Source organism: Lepus europaeus, chromosome 23 (assembly GCF_033115175.1).
Source record: "Lepus europaeus isolate LE1 chromosome 23, mLepTim1.pri, whole genome shotgun sequence".
Taxonomy (NCBI): domain Eukaryota; kingdom Metazoa; phylum Chordata; class Mammalia; order Lagomorpha; family Leporidae; genus Lepus; species Lepus europaeus.
Window position 1 is genome coordinate 24,813,986 of NC_084849.1, and position 17,462 is coordinate 24,831,447.

At 48.5% G+C, this 17,462-nt stretch overlaps 1 protein-coding gene across 5 annotated transcripts in view; it reads left to right on the forward strand.

Moving 5' to 3' along the window:
• DEPDC5 (DEP domain containing 5, GATOR1 subcomplex subunit) overlaps positions 1-17,462 on the forward strand; it is a 148,640-nt gene that overhangs the window by 59,800 nt on the left and 71,378 nt on the right. For 3 of the 5 annotated variants that reach the window (XM_062182725.1, XM_062182726.1, XM_062182728.1), the window contains exons 25-26: positions 13,581-13,646; positions 16,378-16,561. In XM_062182725.1, the coding sequence (XP_062038709.1) occupies positions 13,581-13,646; positions 16,378-16,561 (250 nt within the window). The remainder of the gene's footprint in view (positions 1-13,580; positions 13,647-16,377; positions 16,562-17,462) is intronic. The other 2 variants (XM_062182727.1, XM_062182729.1) reach the window with 1 other exon arrangement.

Below are 17,462 nucleotides of genomic sequence, written 5' to 3' on the forward strand. Positions count from 1 at the left end.
GCGGTGCTATATAATGCATGGAATTATAAATGGGCGGCACATTACATTTTTAGCTGAGAACATGTTGGTCAAACCACATTTATCATCGCTCTTGTCAGGGAGTCGTGATTAGCGGGTGCTAGATGTTGAGGGCAAGGTGGGGGACAGAGCAGGTGTGCTCTCTGCTCTAGAGGACCTTTCTGGTTTTGAGGGTTTGGAGAGCTAACCCACTCCCAGCAAATGGTCAGGAGAGACCCAGAGAGGTACAGTATGGCCCCAGTTAGGAGAGCAGAAAAGAGAAGGGTGTTAACAGAAGTGAGCACACACCCCAGATGGGAAGAGCTTGGGAGGAGAGTTGGAAGGTGAGGAGTCTATTGGAGGAGGGGCACACGGAGTGCAGGTTCCATGCTGTCTGGAATCACTTTCATATCTCATAACTCCCGTCATCCTCGGAGGGCATGAAGTATTAAATGGATTTTACACATGGGCAACTTGATGCCCAGAGATGGAAAGATTTTTTTTTTTTTAATATTTATTTATTTTTCTTATTTATTTGAAAAGCAGAGTTACAGAGAGAGGCGGAGAGACAGAGATCTTCCATCTACTGGTTTCCTCCCCAAATGGCTGCAATGGTCTGGGCTAGGCCGAAGCCAGGAGCCCAGATCTCCTGAGTTTCCCATGTAGGTGCAGGGGCCCAAGCGTGCAGGCCACCTTCTACTGCTTTCCCAGCCATTGGAAGTGGAGCAGCTAGGTCTCAAACCAGTACCCATATGGGATGCTGGCGTTGCAGGTGGAGGTTTAACCTGCTGTGCCACAGTGCTGGCCCCAAAATGGAAAGATATTGAACCAACCTCTCAAACCAGTAGCCAGCTATTCTGACTCAGTCAGCTGTCTTCATCGGATGACACTATTCGGAGTGCCTTTGGAGGTGTTGAGAAATGTGTTTGGATAGCTTAAGTCCCAGAGGTCAGGTATTACACATGAGCAATTGAAACATTAAAACCAGAAAAAAAAAGGCTGGTACTTTGTGCCTTAGTGGTCTATAGATCTACAGAGCTACTTGCATTTCTTTTCTTTTCTTTTCTTTTCTTTTCTTTTCTTTTCTTTTCTTTTCTTTTTTTTTTTGGACAGGCAGAGTGGACAGTGAGAGAGAGAGAGAAAAAAGTCTTCCTTTGCCGTTGGTTCACCCTCCAATGGCCGCTGTGGCTGGCATGCTGCGGCCGGCACACCTTGCTGATCCGAGGCCAGGAGCCAGGTGCTTCTCCTGGTCTCCCATGTGGGAGCAGGGTCCAAGCACTTGGGCCATCCTCCACTGCACTCCCGGGCCATAGCAGAGAGCTGACCTGGAAGAGGGGCAACCGGGACAGCATCCGGCGCCCCGACTGGGACTAGAACCCGGTGTGCCAGCACCGCAAAGCAGAGGATTAGCCTATTGAGCCACAGCACCGGCTCTATTTTTTTTTTTTTTTAAGATTTATTTATTTATTTGAACGTCAGAGTTACAGAGAGGCAGAGGCAGAGAGAGAGAGAGAGGTCTGACATCAGCTGGTCCACTCCCTAGGTGGCTACAGCGGCTGGTCTGAAGCCAGGAGCCAGGAGCTTCTTCCAGGTCTCCCATGTGGGTACAGGGGCCCAAGGACTTGGGCCATCCTCTACTGTTTTCCCAGGCCATAGCAGAGAGCGGGTTGGGAAGTGGAACATCCAGGTCTTGAACTGGCGTCCATATGGATGCCAGCACCGCATGCAGGTGGCGGCTTTTCCCACTATGCCACAGCGCTGGCCCCTACCTGCATTTCTAAAACTTGGCTTAAGGAAGGTCTAGTAAAAGTGAAATTGTATCAGGCTGGCTAATGATGTTTTCCTTTACACACTGGTAGGTTCACTCAACGATATCTGTAGAGGTGTATGGGTAAGGCTTGGAAACTGGTTTGGCAGTAAGATATTCCATAAGTACTTATGGTTTCATTCATTCATTCATTTTAGTGAGAAAACAAAGTGAACAAACGTTTGCAAATGAGATGACATTTTGCGTGCATGCATTCTGGGTGCTGCAAATGTTACCTGGGCATCAGGCATCCTTTCTATTTGTTTGTTAAATCAAGGAGCCGGTTTTTTGGAACTCAAGAGTTTGAGATTCTCAGGCTCTTTAGGGTAGGACTTGGACTACACCTTGGACTAGTTTCCTTTTTTTTTTTTTTTTGACAGGCAGAGTGGACAGTGAGAGAGAGAGACAGAGAGAAAGGTCTTCCTTTGCCGTTGGTTCACCCTCCAATGGCCGCCGTGGCAGGCGCGCTGCGGCCAGCGCACCGCGCTGATCCGATGGCAGGAGCCAGGTACTTACCCTGGGCTCAAGCACTTGGGCCATCCTCCACTGCATTCCCGGGCCACAGCAGAGAGCTGGCCTGGAAGAGGGGCAACCGGGACAGAATCCAGTACCCCGACCGGGACTAGAACCCGGTGTGCCGGCGCCGCAAGGCGGAGGATTAGCCTAGTGAGCTGTGGCGCCGGCCTGAACTAGTTTCATTGCTGACCTGAAGCAAGAGCATTAGAAGTTCAGGTGGTAGCAGCGCCAGGTTCTGCTGAGTCTGGCGGCCTTGGGCAAAAAGCTCAGTTACACCAGATGGTTCCCCAGGCAGTGAGTCTCAGACTCACTGAGAAAAAGAATGAGAGCTCCAGGAGTCCTTACTGGGGGCTGGTTGCGAGGGAACCTCAGATGACACCACCATGGGATGCTCTCAGCTAAGGGTTTCTTGGCACACACACACATTGAAAAGCAATGTCAGGGCTGGCGCTGTTGCGCAATGGGTTAACGCCCTGGCCTGAAGCACCGGCATCCCATATGGGCACCGGTTCTAGTCCCAGCTGCTCCTTTTCCAATCCAGCTCTCTGCTGTGGCCTGGGAAAGCAGTAGAAGATGGCCCAAGTCCTTGGGCCCCTGCACCCATGTGGGAGACCTGGAAGAAGCTCCTGGCTCCTGGCTTCAGATTGTCGTAGCTTAGCCGTTGTGGCCATTTGGGGAGTGAAAATAGTGGATGGAAGACCTCTCTCTCTGTCTTTAGCTCTCTCTGTAGCTCTGTCTTTCAAATAAATAAAATAAATCTTTAAAAAAAAATTAAAAAAAGAAAAGAAAGCAGTGGCTACAACCTAGGTCCCTGGCTCAACCTTCTCACTGCTGGGCTCCTGACTATGGATCTGTCTACCGATGGGCCTGTCTGCTTGGGTGTTCCCAGGCCCCTCATCCTTAACGTATCAGTGCCTGAATCCATTTCTCACCAATTTCCAACCCATTCTGTTTGCTGTCTCTTCTAACATTGGCTCCTCACCTCCGTTCTCACTGCTTGTGTCCAGACCCCTGTCCTTTATGGACAGGATCACTGCAGTAGCCTCCTAAATGATCTTCCTGCTCTGATGTTTTTCCTCTGATTCATTTCCAACACTGTCTCCTGAAGTTCCTTCCAAACTCGGATCTGATCCACCAGTCCTCCCACACAGAAAGCCTTCAGTGGCTCTTCATGGCTTGTACTGGTGGTTGTCATCTGGTTCTTTTTTTTTTTTTTTTTTTTTTTAATTTTTGACAGGCAGAGTGGATAGTGAGAGAGAGACAGAGAGAAAGGTCTTCCTTTTGCCGTTGGTTCACCCTCCAATGGCCGCCGCGGTAGCGCGCTGCGGCCGGCGCACCGCGCTGTTCCGATGGCAGGAGCCAGGTGCTTATCCTGGTCTCCCATGGGGTGCAGGACCCAAGCACTTGGGCCATCCTCCACTGCACTCCCTGGCCACAGCAGAGAGCTGGCCTGGAAGAGGGGCAACCGGGACAGGATCGGTGCCCCGACCGGGACTAGAACCCAGTGTGCCGGCGCCGCAAGGCGGAGGATTAGCCTGTTGAGCCACGGCGCCGGCCTGTCATCTGGTTCTTATGTCTATCTATCTCTATGTCCTTACCCTGTCGCCACTTCCACGTGGCATGGCGTGTAGAACCTCAGGACAGGGGGCCTGATCCCCCACCTGGTGTCAGTGAGACCCTCAGGCCAGTGACCGAACCCCTGGGTATCTGTTTCTTCTTCTGTGAGGAGCATTCTCTGTAAGATTAAATGCAGTAAATCACTCAAGTGCTTGGAGCAGTGTTGAACATGCATGGAGACTATCATTGTTATTGCAGCGTGTTTTATATTCAGCCGTTGCTTGTGGCTCCTCCAAAGAATGATGCAGGTAGTTCAAAAAGTTTGTGCAAAGTGAGATGAAAAAGTAAGCTTATTCTGGTGCAGAAATGTTTGGAAGTGCATGCTTTCTCAAATGTCCTTACATGCGTTTGCGTGGACCAGTCCCTCTGTGTAGAATATCCTCAACCCCTCATTGTTCCTGGCAGACAGCAACTCAGCACGTATGGTTTAGCTCCAGCAATCTTTCCTCTTGGAAACCCGCTCTGTAGATTCTTCTTCCTGCCCGTACTCTCCCAGGAGATATTAGGCTTGTTTCCACACAAATCCATGTGTATTACCCAGTTTTGTGGCCTGGGACATCGGGATTCCACTGTTGGCTTCCATGTCTGTCCCCACTAGCCTGGAGGAGCTTGAATAATTCATCTTCTCCCCTTAATATTTAGCGCATTTAATTCACAAATGAACTTATACTTCCAAGGCTAGGTGGCCACATGTGAGAAACATGAGTGAGCCACAGAATTATCATTTTTCTTTAAAGATTTATATTCATTTATTTGAAAGGCAGAGTGATGAGAGAGAGGGAGATACAGAAAGAAAGATCTTCGACCTGCTGATTTAAACCCTAAATGGCCACGATAGCCAGGACTGGGCCACACTGAAGCCAGGAGCCCAGAACTACATCCAGGTCTCCCACATGGGTGGCAGAGACCCCAGTACATGGGCCATCATTAGGCATATTAGCAGGGAGCTGGATTGGAAGCAGAGTAGCTGAGACTTGAACTGGCGCTCCAATATGAGATGTCAGTGTCACAAGTGGTAGCTTAACGTGCTGCACCACAGTGTCCTCCAAGAATTATTATTTAATTGGCATGCAAGTGTTCAGTTATATATGTTATAGAATGTTTAGCTTCTTAGAGAAGGTGTGGGCTCCCTGGGTTCTGTTTCAAGTCAGGATGATACAGTGAATTGGGGTCACCCTTAGCATTGCACAGTCCCATTATGACCCGTGATCTGTGCTTTCAAAGGGACTGGAGCGCCTCAGGAGGTGGTCTGTAGCCACATGGGACACTGGGCTAGCTGATGAATTGTGTTGGTGAACCACAGAAACAAACCAGATAAAATATTCTGATTTTTATCACCATTAACCAGTGAATGTCAGATCTGTCTTCAGGACATACCCAAAATGTTTTTTTTTTTTTAAAGATTTATTTATTTATTTATTTATTTGAGAGGAAGAGAGAGAGAGACAAGTCTTCCATCTGTTGGTTAACTCCCCAAATGGCAGCAATGGCCGGAGCTGGGCTGATCCGAAGCCAGGAGCCAGGAGCTTCTTTTGGGTCTCCAAAAGAAGATGGGTGCAGAGGCCCCAGGACTTGGGCCATTTTCTACTGCTTTCCCAGGCCATAGCAGAGAGCTGGATCAGAAATGGAGCAGCCAGGGGGCCAGCGCCGTGGCTCGCTTGGTTAATCCTCTGCCTGATGTACCAGCATCCCTTATGGGCACTGGGTTCTAGTCCCAGCTGCTCCTCTTCCAGTCCAGCTCTCTGCTGTGGCCCGGGATAGCAGTGGAGGATGGCCCAAGTCCTTGGGCCCCTGTACCCACATGGGAGACCAGGAAGAAGCACCTGGCTGCTGGCTTCGAATCGGCACAGCGCTGGCCATGGTGGCCATTTGGGGAGTAAACCAATGGAAGGAAGACCTTTCTCTCTGTCTCTCTCTCACTGTCTATAACTCTACCTATCAAATAAATTTAAAAAAAAAAAAAAGTGGAGCAGCCGGGACTCGAACCGGTGCCCATATGGGATGCCAGCACTGCGGGAGGCGGCTTTACCTGCTACGCCACAGTGCGGACCCCGAGTATCCGAAATATTAACCTCCCCTATTTCTAGCCCAGTCCCAGGTACCATGATCTTTTGCCAGGATACGGTAACCTGCTGACTGGTCCAGGCTCCCTCCCTTGCCCTTGCCTATCATTTATTTTCAACACAGCACTTCAGAGAGAACATGGTTAAAAGAGAAGTCAGATCATGAAACCCTCTGGGGACTTCCCAGGTCACACGGAGTCAAAGCCCACGTAGGCACTGTGGTAGCCAACAGAGTTCCGTGTCACGTGGCCCCTTGCTGCTCTCAGACCTCGCCCCCTGCTTCCCTCCCCACCTCACACTTTCTGAGGCCCAAGTCCTTTCTCTCACACTCCTCTCTGCTCTTGCCCTGACTCCATGGAGCCTCCTGCCCAAGGCCCTGGTTTGAATTGGTTGTTAGGAATGTCCGCTTCCAGTCTCAGAGATGTCCAGCTCTGTGGCCTCCCTGGCCACAGCTTGCCGGCTCACTCGCTTCAGGTCACCTGAACTGGCACGCACCACCCTGCACCCTCCGCTCATTCTTCCTACTTAAGATTTCTTCCTAGCACCCCCAGGACATCCTACTTTTTTTTACTTTTGCTTCTTTGTTATTGTGAGGTTCGTGAGAGCAAAGATTTTTATCTTGCTCATGATTGGATCTCCAGAGCTTGAAACAGTTCCTGGCTGAGTGAATCGTAAAAGCCTTCTGAGGTTTTGTTTTCTCTCTATTGACAAATATTTCTTTTTCCTTGTAATGTTTTTTCTTCTCTCCTGTAACTTTGTTGAATGATTGACAGGATCCTTTTCTTTCTTTCTTCTTTTTTTTTTTTTTTAAATTATTTTTGACAGGCAGAGTGGACAGTGAGAGACAGAGAGAAAGGTCTTCCTTTGCTGTTTGTTCACCCTCTAATGGCCGCCGCGGCTGGTACACTGCAGCCGGCGCACCACACTGATCTGAAGGCAGGAGCCAGGTGCTTCTCCTGGTCTCCCATGGGGTGCAGGGGCCAAGCACTTGGGCCATCCTGCACTGCACTCCCGGGCCACAGCAGAGAGCTGGCCTGGAAGAGGGGCAACCGGGACAGAATCCGGTGCCCCGACCGGGACTAGAACCCGATGTGCCGGTGCCGCAAGGCAGAGGATTAGCCTGTTGAGCCACGGCGCCGGCCCAGGATCCTTTTCTTTCAAAGACACAGGGAAGTCTTTTTCTTCCTTGCTCCATTTTGAAATTGTTATGCCTGCAGTCCGTGGTCCCCCGAACATCACACCACCAGAGACCGCAGTTGAAGCCAATTTGCAGGGTCTTTTTTATTACGAGTTCGAACCCGGGCCTCTCGGTGCCTCCAGGAGAGGAAGCCCCCCGAGAAGCCCCGAGCCCAGTTCTTGCAGAGCTTTGATTATCGTGTACAAGCAGGCTTTAGGGGAAAGCTTAGGTCAAGTTGACACTTCTGATAAGTCCCAACATCGCCGCAGACTCCAGGGTAGGGGCTGGTTGTTATCTCAAGCTTTAAACCTCCCTTTTACATTCCTGGACCTGGGTCAGGGTAGGGTCACATCTGGCCAGGTGGAGGGAAGGGGGAGTGTACAATAGCGAGTGCCAGGAATGGGCAGTGGTGCAGGTTGTACAATAATCAACTTAATGTAGCTACTGGATTACTTAGCTCAACATCTAACATAACACATATATAAAGTCAAAGACACTTAGCATTGCTTACTATTACTACTAGTTGCCTAATAAGCTAATGTGATTACACTTTAGGTTACATTAAAATAATGATAATATTTTCTAGCACTATTATAATGGATAATAAGAGCATAGTAAAAGCTGGTTGTGCAGGCGTCTTCTCAAAATAACTTTTCCTTTCAAGCCATCCCCAATCCTCTTGGAATATGATTTGTTTTCTTCAAAGTCACCATATTCTTACCTTGTCCCGAAATGTTTATTGAAGTTGGGGCCCTGTTCTGAGGCCTGAGAAGAAGCAAAAGTAGTTAAGACACGAACTCTGCCTAGCTCAGGGAGTTCTGTCTTCTCAGTGACTTGGGATTCTGTAGAAAATCGTTCCCCTGTGGGCCAGCACCAATGAGGGGAAGGCCGTCTCGTGGGGAGTTGGACTGTGAGTGGTGCTGGTGATACGGTGTGCTTTGAACATGTGATCTCTGCTTAGAGGGATGTGCAGCAGCCCGGCCTGGTCCTCACTGGCATCTGCGGTTGAGCCTTTGGCTCTGGCTGAGCCTCAGGTTCTTCATCTGTGTCATGGGCATAAAGATTCGCACTTCCCTGCCTGCCCTGCAGAGTGTTTCCTGGATCAAAAGATTGTCCCATCGAATCCTTGTTTTGGGACAAGGCAGGATTTAAAACTACAAGTAGTTAACATTTGATTCATTTAAAAAGAAAAACAGAGGGAAAAAAAATCAGAAAAGTAACAGGCAGATCTCATTTGTGACCCTGCCCTCACCTCCCCAGGCTCGATGGCTGCCCTGCCTGCGGGAGTCTCACGCGTGACTCAGATTTGCTCCTGCGTTTGGACGTGACTCATACGTGAGTCGTGATTCACAGGAGTGGTTCTTGATGGGTTTCCCTGCAGCCTCATAGAATTTCATTTTCAGTGTTGTTGACAAGGGCCTTTATAGGTGCACTCTTTGCTTATTTTTTTACCACACTTCCCAGCAGGACCCAAGGGTTTGGTGGACCCAAGGGTTTGGTGGGATTGGGTGGAGGGTTTTTGCCTCCCTGTTCATTGAATAGGATTCCAGTTTAGGAGGCTTGCTAGTCCAATGTCATCGCCTTCATTAGGGGGAGATACTTTTGAAAAAGGAAATAAGTGGGTAGCATGCTTTCCTTCTCTTCAGTTTTGGGCCTCAGAATCTGCACCTTGTTTGTATTGTGTTTTGGGAACATGCAGCAGGGCTAAAGTAAGAAATAAGTTATAGCTCACTGAGGCTGGACGAAGGGGCCTCCAAGACATGCATGCAGGCCAGGTCAGGTTGTTTCTGAGTGAGAGGCATCTCTATAGCCAAGAGAGGAGAAATGGCTTGTGGAAGTGGGCCCAGGGCCGGCCGTGTCCTGCTCGGAGTACCTACTTAGGCCTTGAGATTTACAACCGAAGAACATGTTCGCACTTCTCAACATTGAACAGATGTCAAAGAGAGACCTGAGGTGACTGTTCTCAGCACTGGCACCCCAACTGCAAGTCTGGCTTGGAGCTTTGAGGCTGCTTTCCCAAATCTTGAGCTGGAGCGGAGCTTGTCCACCCAGGAGCTGCCTCTCCATCATCTTCAGTTGCTGGGGCTCTTCAAATGCCACAGCGAGTTTCTTTGACTAAAAATAAAGCTCCAAAAGGCAGTGTGTTAGGCTGGGACTACATGGCAGCTGTGTATAAGTGGCGTCCTGGAACCCTGTAAAATATTTCTATAAATTCTTGAGTTACTTTTTCTTAAAATGTATTCCTGTGTATTCATGGGTGTGTGTGCACATGTGTGTGGTGTGGGAGTATGTGCACACACATGTGATATGTCCTTAGAGATGTCACAGGTCTGCTGGGTTGCCCACATGGGTGGCAGGAACACACATATTTGAGCCATCATTGCTGCTTTTCAGGCTCATTAGCAGGGAACTGGATTGGAGGCAGAGTAGCAGGGTCTCCAGCCAGTTCTCTGATACGGGATTGGACATTGCAAGCAGTGGCTTAGCCTGCTGCACCATGGCAGGTTGTTAGTATAAGAATTTCAGTTGTCTTGTAGACTAACTCCGGATTGTTGTTTCTTAAAAAAAAAAAAAAAAAAATCTTATGATCAGACTTCACATGCAAACCTGGGTGATGATGTATGTGATAATTTCCCCCTTATTCAGAATGTTTAGGGATGCCAGGTTTGTGATTTCCTTTATACTTTATTTTTCCTTTATACTTTATTCCTTTATTATTCTCACACTGAACAATAGACTGCCTGATTGTTTCTTTAAAAAAAAAAAGATTTATTTATTTATTTGAAAACTGAAGTTACAGAGAGGCAGGGCTGGGCCGATGCGAAGCCAGGAGCCAGGAGCTTCTTCCAGGTCTCCCACGTGGGTTCAGGGGCCCAAGGCCTTGGGCCATCTTCTGCTTTCCCAGGCCACAGCAGAGATCTGGCTCAGAAGTAGAACAGCAGGGTCTCGAACCAGCGCTCATATGGGATGCCGGCACTGCAAACGGCAGCTCTACCCGCTATGCCACAGTGCCTGTCAAACGTTGTTTCTTTATAGTCAGGCCTTATGTTTGCCTGAAAATGAATGTTGTCAGCTGAGATAGCTTTTTAAAAATATTTAGGTTCAAATGGCTTCTGGCCATTGACAAAGAACAAATAACATTTTCTTTTTTCTTTTTTTGGACAGGCAGAGTGGATAGTGAGAGAGAAAGACAGAGAGAAAGGTCTTCCTTTTTGCCGTTGGTTCACCCTCCAATGGCCGCTGTGGCTGGCACATCTCACTGATCCGAAGGCAGGAGCCAGGTGCTTCTCCTGGTCTCCCATGCGGTGCAGGGCCCAAGCACTTGGGCCATCCTCCACTGCACTCCCGGGCCATAGCAGAGAGCTGGACAGGAAGAGGGGCAACCGGGATAGAATCCGGCGCCCCAACCGGGACTGGAACCTGGTGTGCCGGCGCCGCAAGACAGAGGATTAGCCTGTTAAGCCACGGCCAGAACAAATAACAGTTTCAACAGCTACAAACTGGTGCTTCCTATGAATATTAAGAAACAGAGCATACAGGGTAGGGATCGTGGCTCAGGGGACTAAGCCACCACTTATGATGCCTGCATTCCATATCAGGAGCACTGGTTCAAGTCCTGGCTGCGCTGCTTTCAATCCAACTCCCTGCTAGAGTACCTGGAAAAGCAGCAGATGGAAGATCTCTCTCTCACTTTCTCTCGCGAATAAATAAGTAAATCTTAAAAAAAAAAAAGAAAGCGTCTGTAAAGTTGGGTAGAAAGAATTTCAGTACAGGTTACACCTACTTCTTACCTGATCGTCAGTGAGTGACTTACCTGAGCCTCAGTATCCTGGTCTCTGGAGAAAGGTTAATGCCTCAGGAGGTGGGTTTGAATGAAACGAAATACTGTATTTGTCTGACCCAATAAATTCTATCTTCCATTACCGTAGTAGGAATTAAAAAAAAAAAATCTTCTGCAGACAGTTCCCAAAAAGAAGTTCTAGAACTGTTTTAGTCAACTGGCATCACCTCTTTAAACTTACAGAAATTATTCTAAAATTTACATACAGTAAAATTCTGTGTTTTTAGTATATGATTCTATGAGTTTTAAGAATGACTAGAGTCCTGTGTCCAACATCAAGCTTTAGAGAGTTGGGCAGGTGTTTGGCCTCGTGGGAAGCCCTGTTACCACATCAGAGTGCCTGGGTTCAAGTCCCAGCTCTGCTCCCAAGTCCTGCTCTCTGATAATGCGTACCCTGTGAGGCAGCGGTGATGGCTTGTGCGGTTGAAATCCCTGTCACTCACACGGGAGACCTATTTTCCCAGCTTCTGGCTTCAGCCTGGCCCAGTTTTGGCTGTTGCAGGCATTTGAGGAGTGACCAGCGGATGACAGTTCTCTCCACCTGCCTCTCAAATAAATGAAGTTTTTTTTTTTTTAAACAAAAAGAACATTTACATCACTTCCCTGAGTATGTGCTGCCCTTTTATATTTCAACTCTCCCCCCTCCCTTTCAACCTGCCCACCCCCATCCCCTGACAACTAGCATTCTGTTTCCCATCTCTCTGCTTTCGCCTTTCCCCGCGCGACCTGTACATATTGAATCATACGTGTGTGATCTCTTGAGCACACCATGTTTGTGACTCATCCACGTTGTTGCGTGCATCAGCGCTGATTTGTTTTCTGTTGCCAACTAGTGTTCCATGTACTGCCGTTTGCCTGACTCTTCACCAGTTGAAAGATCCTTGGGTTGTTTCCAGGTTACGGTGACTATAAGTCAAACTGATAGGAACATTTACATAATCTTGTATGAAAAAAGTGTTTGTCTGAGCCTAAGTTTTTTTTTTTTTTTTTGACAGGCAGAGTGGACAGTGAGAGAGAGAGACAGAGAGAAAGGTCTTCCTTTGCCGTTGGTTCACCCTCCAATGGCAGCCGCGGTAGCGCACTGCGGCCGGCGCACCGCGCTGTTCCGATGGCAGGAGCCAGGTGCTTCTCCTGGTCTCCCATGGGGTGCAGGACCCAAGGACTTGGGCCATCCTCCACTGCACTCCCTAGCCACAGCAGAGAGCTGGCCTGGAAGAGGGGCAACCGGGACAGGATCGGTGCCCCGACCGGGACTAGAACCCAGTGTGTCGGCGCCGCAAGGCGGAGGATTAGCCTGTTGAGCCACGGCGCCGGCCTGAGCCTAAGTTTTTGTTTCTTTTGTGTGAATTCCTAGGTGTGGAACTGCTGGGTCAGATGGTAAATGCGTGTCAAAGCTGTCTTCCAAAAGCAGTGTACCATTTTACATTCTTAGCTGCGTGGTGCGGTAGTTTTAGCTGCTCCAAGTCCTTGGCAGCACTTAACCAGTCATTGTAGTCCATGAAGTAGAGGTCTCTTCGCTGTGCTTTTAATTTGCTGTTTCCCTACCGACTGATGGCATTGAGCATCCTTTTATATAGTTATCTGTCTTCTGCACAGGTTGTGTGCTGAAGTGTTCAGATCTTTGGCTCATTTTCTCATCGGGTTATTCGTTTCTTGCTCTGGAGTTGTGAGAGTTCTCTGTGTATTCTGGATACAAACCCTTTGCCAGATAGTTGATTTGCAAATGCTTTCTATCAGCTTGTAGCTTGTTCTTTGAAAGACTTCACAAGGAATTGGTAAATATTTGTTCTTGTTATAAAAAAATTGATACAGCACAAAAGCACGTAGAGTTAAAAGCCCAAGCTCTCCTCCCACCTCCCACCCCTTCCTCCAGCTTCCTCCTTAGGGATTACCACAGTTGACAGATACCTGAGGATCTTTCTAGTTCTTTTCAAGGCACCACAGTTTTCTAGTAAATGTTTATATTTTCTAAGGGACAATTGTAAGAACTGACACCTATGTTTTAAAATTAGGTTACTTCACAATCAGTAAGTTACATTTTTAAAGAATCTCTTTTTCCTTTCAGCCCCGTTATGGGTAAAAATCATTGTTTTCCTGGTAAAGTAGTGAACTTCGGTGTCCTGTGCCATATTCCAAAAAACTGGGATTTGAGGAAGAATTCCAGAAGATAAGGGTGAATCATGAGTGAACTGAATTTAAATAGGTCATTTTACATCAGCCAAGGACTGTTCTAATTAGTTTAAATGACTTTGAGATGTGTTCATTTTCTTAGACTATGAGTCAGTTTGGTTTTTTTGTGTACTTAACACACTGGTGCATTTAAAGCTCTCATTGGGCAAAGAATGTTATTGATAACCTTAAAGTTCTGGCTCATTCCCAGATTTTTGATTGCCCATTTTGCTTTGATTGATTCTCTTGTGCTGTTTGAATTATTCACAGAATTTGCTCTTTGGTTCACATGTTTGTGTTCAGCTACAACTTTAGGATTTTTTCTGCTACAACTATTGGAACTTTTTGCAGAGTGCATAGCATTAAGACAAGCTGTTTTTAATCTCTCCACAGGTGTGAATCCTAGGACCCAGAATAAGGATTCGTTAGAGGACAATGTTTCTACCTCTCCAGACCCAAGTAAGAGGGGGGCACATGACCAGAGAGGAGGGTGGAGAGTGTGGGGTAGTCAGAGTGTGAGGAAGCCCTGTGGGGTGAGAACAGTCTGGAAGCCCACGTGTCTCTGGGGTGGAGGGAGGTGATGTTGTGAGGCAGACTCACCCGTCTCTCAGGTGGAAGGTGAGACAGCTGTGGCTCAGTGGCCTGCCTCACGGGCACATGGGAAAGGGAATAGAGTTCCCACAAGGCCCTTGTGCCAATCCAGAGCTATCCACAGTCCTCAAATGTGGAATGAAGTCAGAGGGAAGTGGTAAGCTCTAATGGAGCCATTTACACACCTGTAGTTGAAAATCCTTGGCTAGTTTGCATTTGTTTTGATCTTCTTTTTCTATTTAAATAGCTAGGCAGTAAGAGAACTTGTACATTTCTACAATAACGAAACAGCAAGGAACATTCTACCATCTGATAACCCTGATAACCCTTCTTTTACTTAGCTGTCACCAGTGTATACGTATCAGCGAGTTTTTTGGTCCTGTTTATGATTAACTTAATAATCCTTTCACTATTTCTTCAGGAGTCTCTTGTTAGTCATTTAAAATTTTATTTATTTTCATTTTATGTAAAAGAGAGAGACAGACAAAAATCTTTCATCCACTACTTCACTTGCCAAATACCAACAACAACTGTGGCTGGGCCAGGGCGAAGTCAGAAGCCCAGAACTCAGTCTGGGTCTCCCTGGTGGGTGGCAGTGACCCAGATGTTTGAGCCATCACCTACTGCTTCCCGGGAAGCACACCAGCAGGAAGCTAGAATCAGTAGTTGAGCTGGGACAGAAACCCAGGCACACCAATGTGGGATATTGGCATCTCAAGCCCTGTCTTAACCTCTGTGCCAAATGCCCACCCCATTAGTCATTTTTAATGGCAATATCGAACACATTACTATCTCCTGGTTCGAATAATCATGTCTGATCGGAGACTGTTTGAATGGTTTCCAGTTCTTAACAACAGCATACACTGCAGGTGTAGTACATGATGCGTTGGGTGTACTTTTCCTTTTAATTCATGCCCCTGAATATATCCCCATGGTGTGGCTGGAGAAAGCAGTGGCTGTCCCTATTCCTCCGTAAACCCAGCACTGGATCTCGTTACCTATTTAGTGGCTGTGTGGCAGGAGTCCCTCAGAGACCTTCTTTAAAAGTGCTAATTCTCTTTGACCTGGGTTTCAAAATGAGGCCGCACCCTTTCTCCAATGACAGAATGTGATTCAACAAGAAATCAGGAGCCTTTTCATTTTGGGATTTTGAACCAGGCACTTAAGTTCTCTATCTCACTGCGTGCCCAGCAGAAAACCCTGCAAGCTTTTCCTCGTCCTGGGGGTCAGGATGCTGATGCCAGAAAGATACAGCTGTCCACTGTCCCTGGTGTCCCCAGTGTGGCTTTGCTCTGGTCTCTTCCTTTTGCTCCTGGTTCTAACCAGGAAGAACCAGTGTTCCTCCTCATCTGCCATCCAGGGAAATCGAGGTGATTAATTGGGCCACGTTTTACGTTCCTGAAGATCTGTGGTAGACCCTGGAGTGGGGCCCATTGCTGGCCCAGTCATCTCCCCCAAGGCAGTGGTGCCACATGGGGCATCTTCCCGTGGTGACGCAGCACGCGAGTCATCTTCCACATCCACATGAGGGTGATGGGAAGACGGATGACATAGCCTGGGTGGCATGGCATCCATAGCTTTATAGCACTGGAGAAATGTAGGGTGTAGGACTCTCCAGCTCAAGACCCCGAGGCAAAGGTATAGGAGCTTTCTGCCTCCTGTTAGTCCTTCTTACAAAGGTTTACAAAATAATCTTTTGCTGAGCGAGGTCTCTTTACTTGGGAGAGATAACTGCCATATTACTTGAGCTCACTGATTCCCAACCAGAGAGAATTTTGCTCCCCAGAGGACATGTGGCAATATCTTACAGACACAACCAGGGGGTGCCCTTGGCATCTCGTGGGCAGAGTCCATGGATGCTGCTCAACCCACAGGGCCCAGGACAGCGCAAGGAATTGGCTGATTCAGAAGGCCAGTCGTTAGCAAGGTTGAGAGCCCTGCTTTAAAAAGAGGAGCAGACAACTCCAGACAGACCCACGTGATCCGGCCCACTCGGCTGAGTGTCGCCCTCGTTTCTGGATTGTTAAACTCTACCTCTTAAAGTTCTGGCCCTGTACCTTTCCCAGAAGCCCTCCCTGGGTTTTTCCTCCTACCCTTTTGGATCTGTGACTTGTTTTTTTGCCATTCTGAAAACATGCCTTGTTTCTGCTGCTGTGTGCTGTTTGCTCCCAAATCAGGCTGAGCTCTCCTCCTTTCCCTACCCAGCCATGCTGCAGTCCTCGGGAGAGGCTCCGGCTTGAGCCTCCCATCTGCTCTCGGAATATTGATTTGCTTCGACATTGTAACCTTGCCTGCCCTGCGGTAACCCCACTGGCACTGCGGCTGTAGCTCCCGATCAGCAGGAAATGAAAAGTACCAGCTTTGAATCCCATTTGCATGATGGGATTGGATAAGCATGTGCACTGCGTTGTCTAACAAACTCTGTTTCTCTCTTTCTCCCTCCCCGCCCTTCCTCTTTTCCCTGCCTGTCCCGGCAATTGTATCACCCGTCACTGTGATCTGTCTTCCCCCACCCTTCCCTCCTCCTCTCCCTGCCTCCCCTCCGTCCCAAACCTGCCACGGTGACCGCACATACCTTTTTCCCCGTTACACGAGGCAGTTCTGACGCTGTCTGCTCCCCCTGTAGTGCCAGGCTTCTGTTGCACAGTTGGAGTGGACTGGAAGTCTCTCACTACTCCGGCGTGCCTCCCCCTCACCACCGACTACTTCCCTGACCGCCAGGCCCTGCAGAACGACTACACCGAGGGCTGTTACGACCTGCTCCCGGAGGCGGACATCGACAGGTCGGTCTGCAAGGAAAAGGCGCTGGGCCTTGTGTGCAAGGGTTCCAGATGTGTCTGAACATGGGGTTTTAAAGCCCATTGTGCTCTTTTTCTGTTTGGAAAACTTTTTTTTTTTTTTTTTTTGACAGGCAGAGTTGGACAGTGAGAGAGAGAGACAGAGAGAAAGGTCTTCCTTTTCCGTTGGTTCACCCCTCAAATGGCCGCTACGGCTAGTGCGCTGAGGCCGGCGCGCTGCGCCGATCCAAAGCCAGGAGCCAGGTGCTTCCTCCTGGTCTCCTGTGCAGGTGCTGGGCCCAAGGACCTGGGCCATCCTCCACTGCCCTCCCGGTCCACAGCAGAGAGCTGGACTGAAAGAGGTGCAACCAGGACAGAATCCGGCGCCCCAACCAGGACAGAATCTGGTGCCCCAACTGGGACTAGAACCCCGGGGTGCCAGCACCGCAGGTGGAGGATTAGCCAAGTGAGCTGCAGCGCTGGCTGGGAAACTTTCTGATGCAAGAACCGTTCACTTCCTTTGAGTTCTGTTGACATTAGCAACTTCTCATTGGCTGTGTTCGGGTCCCTAATGCCATTGTTTGGACCTGCTAAACCTGGTCTTTGTTCTGAGATGACTCATTCAGGCATTGAATCAATTGTCTTTTTTGTTACTAATTTTTAAAAATATTTATTTATTTACGTCTCCTTGAAAGACAAAATGATAGAAGGAAAGAGAGAGAGAGAGGGAGAAAGAGTGAGAGAGGGAGAGGGAGAGGGAGATTTTTTTCTATCTACTAGTTCACGCCTCAAATGCCCACAACAGCCTCAACAGCCTGGGCTGGGCCAGGCTGAAGCTAAGAGCCTAGAACTCCATATGGGTCTTCTGTGTTGGTGGCAGGATCCCAAGCACTTTAACCAACCTCTG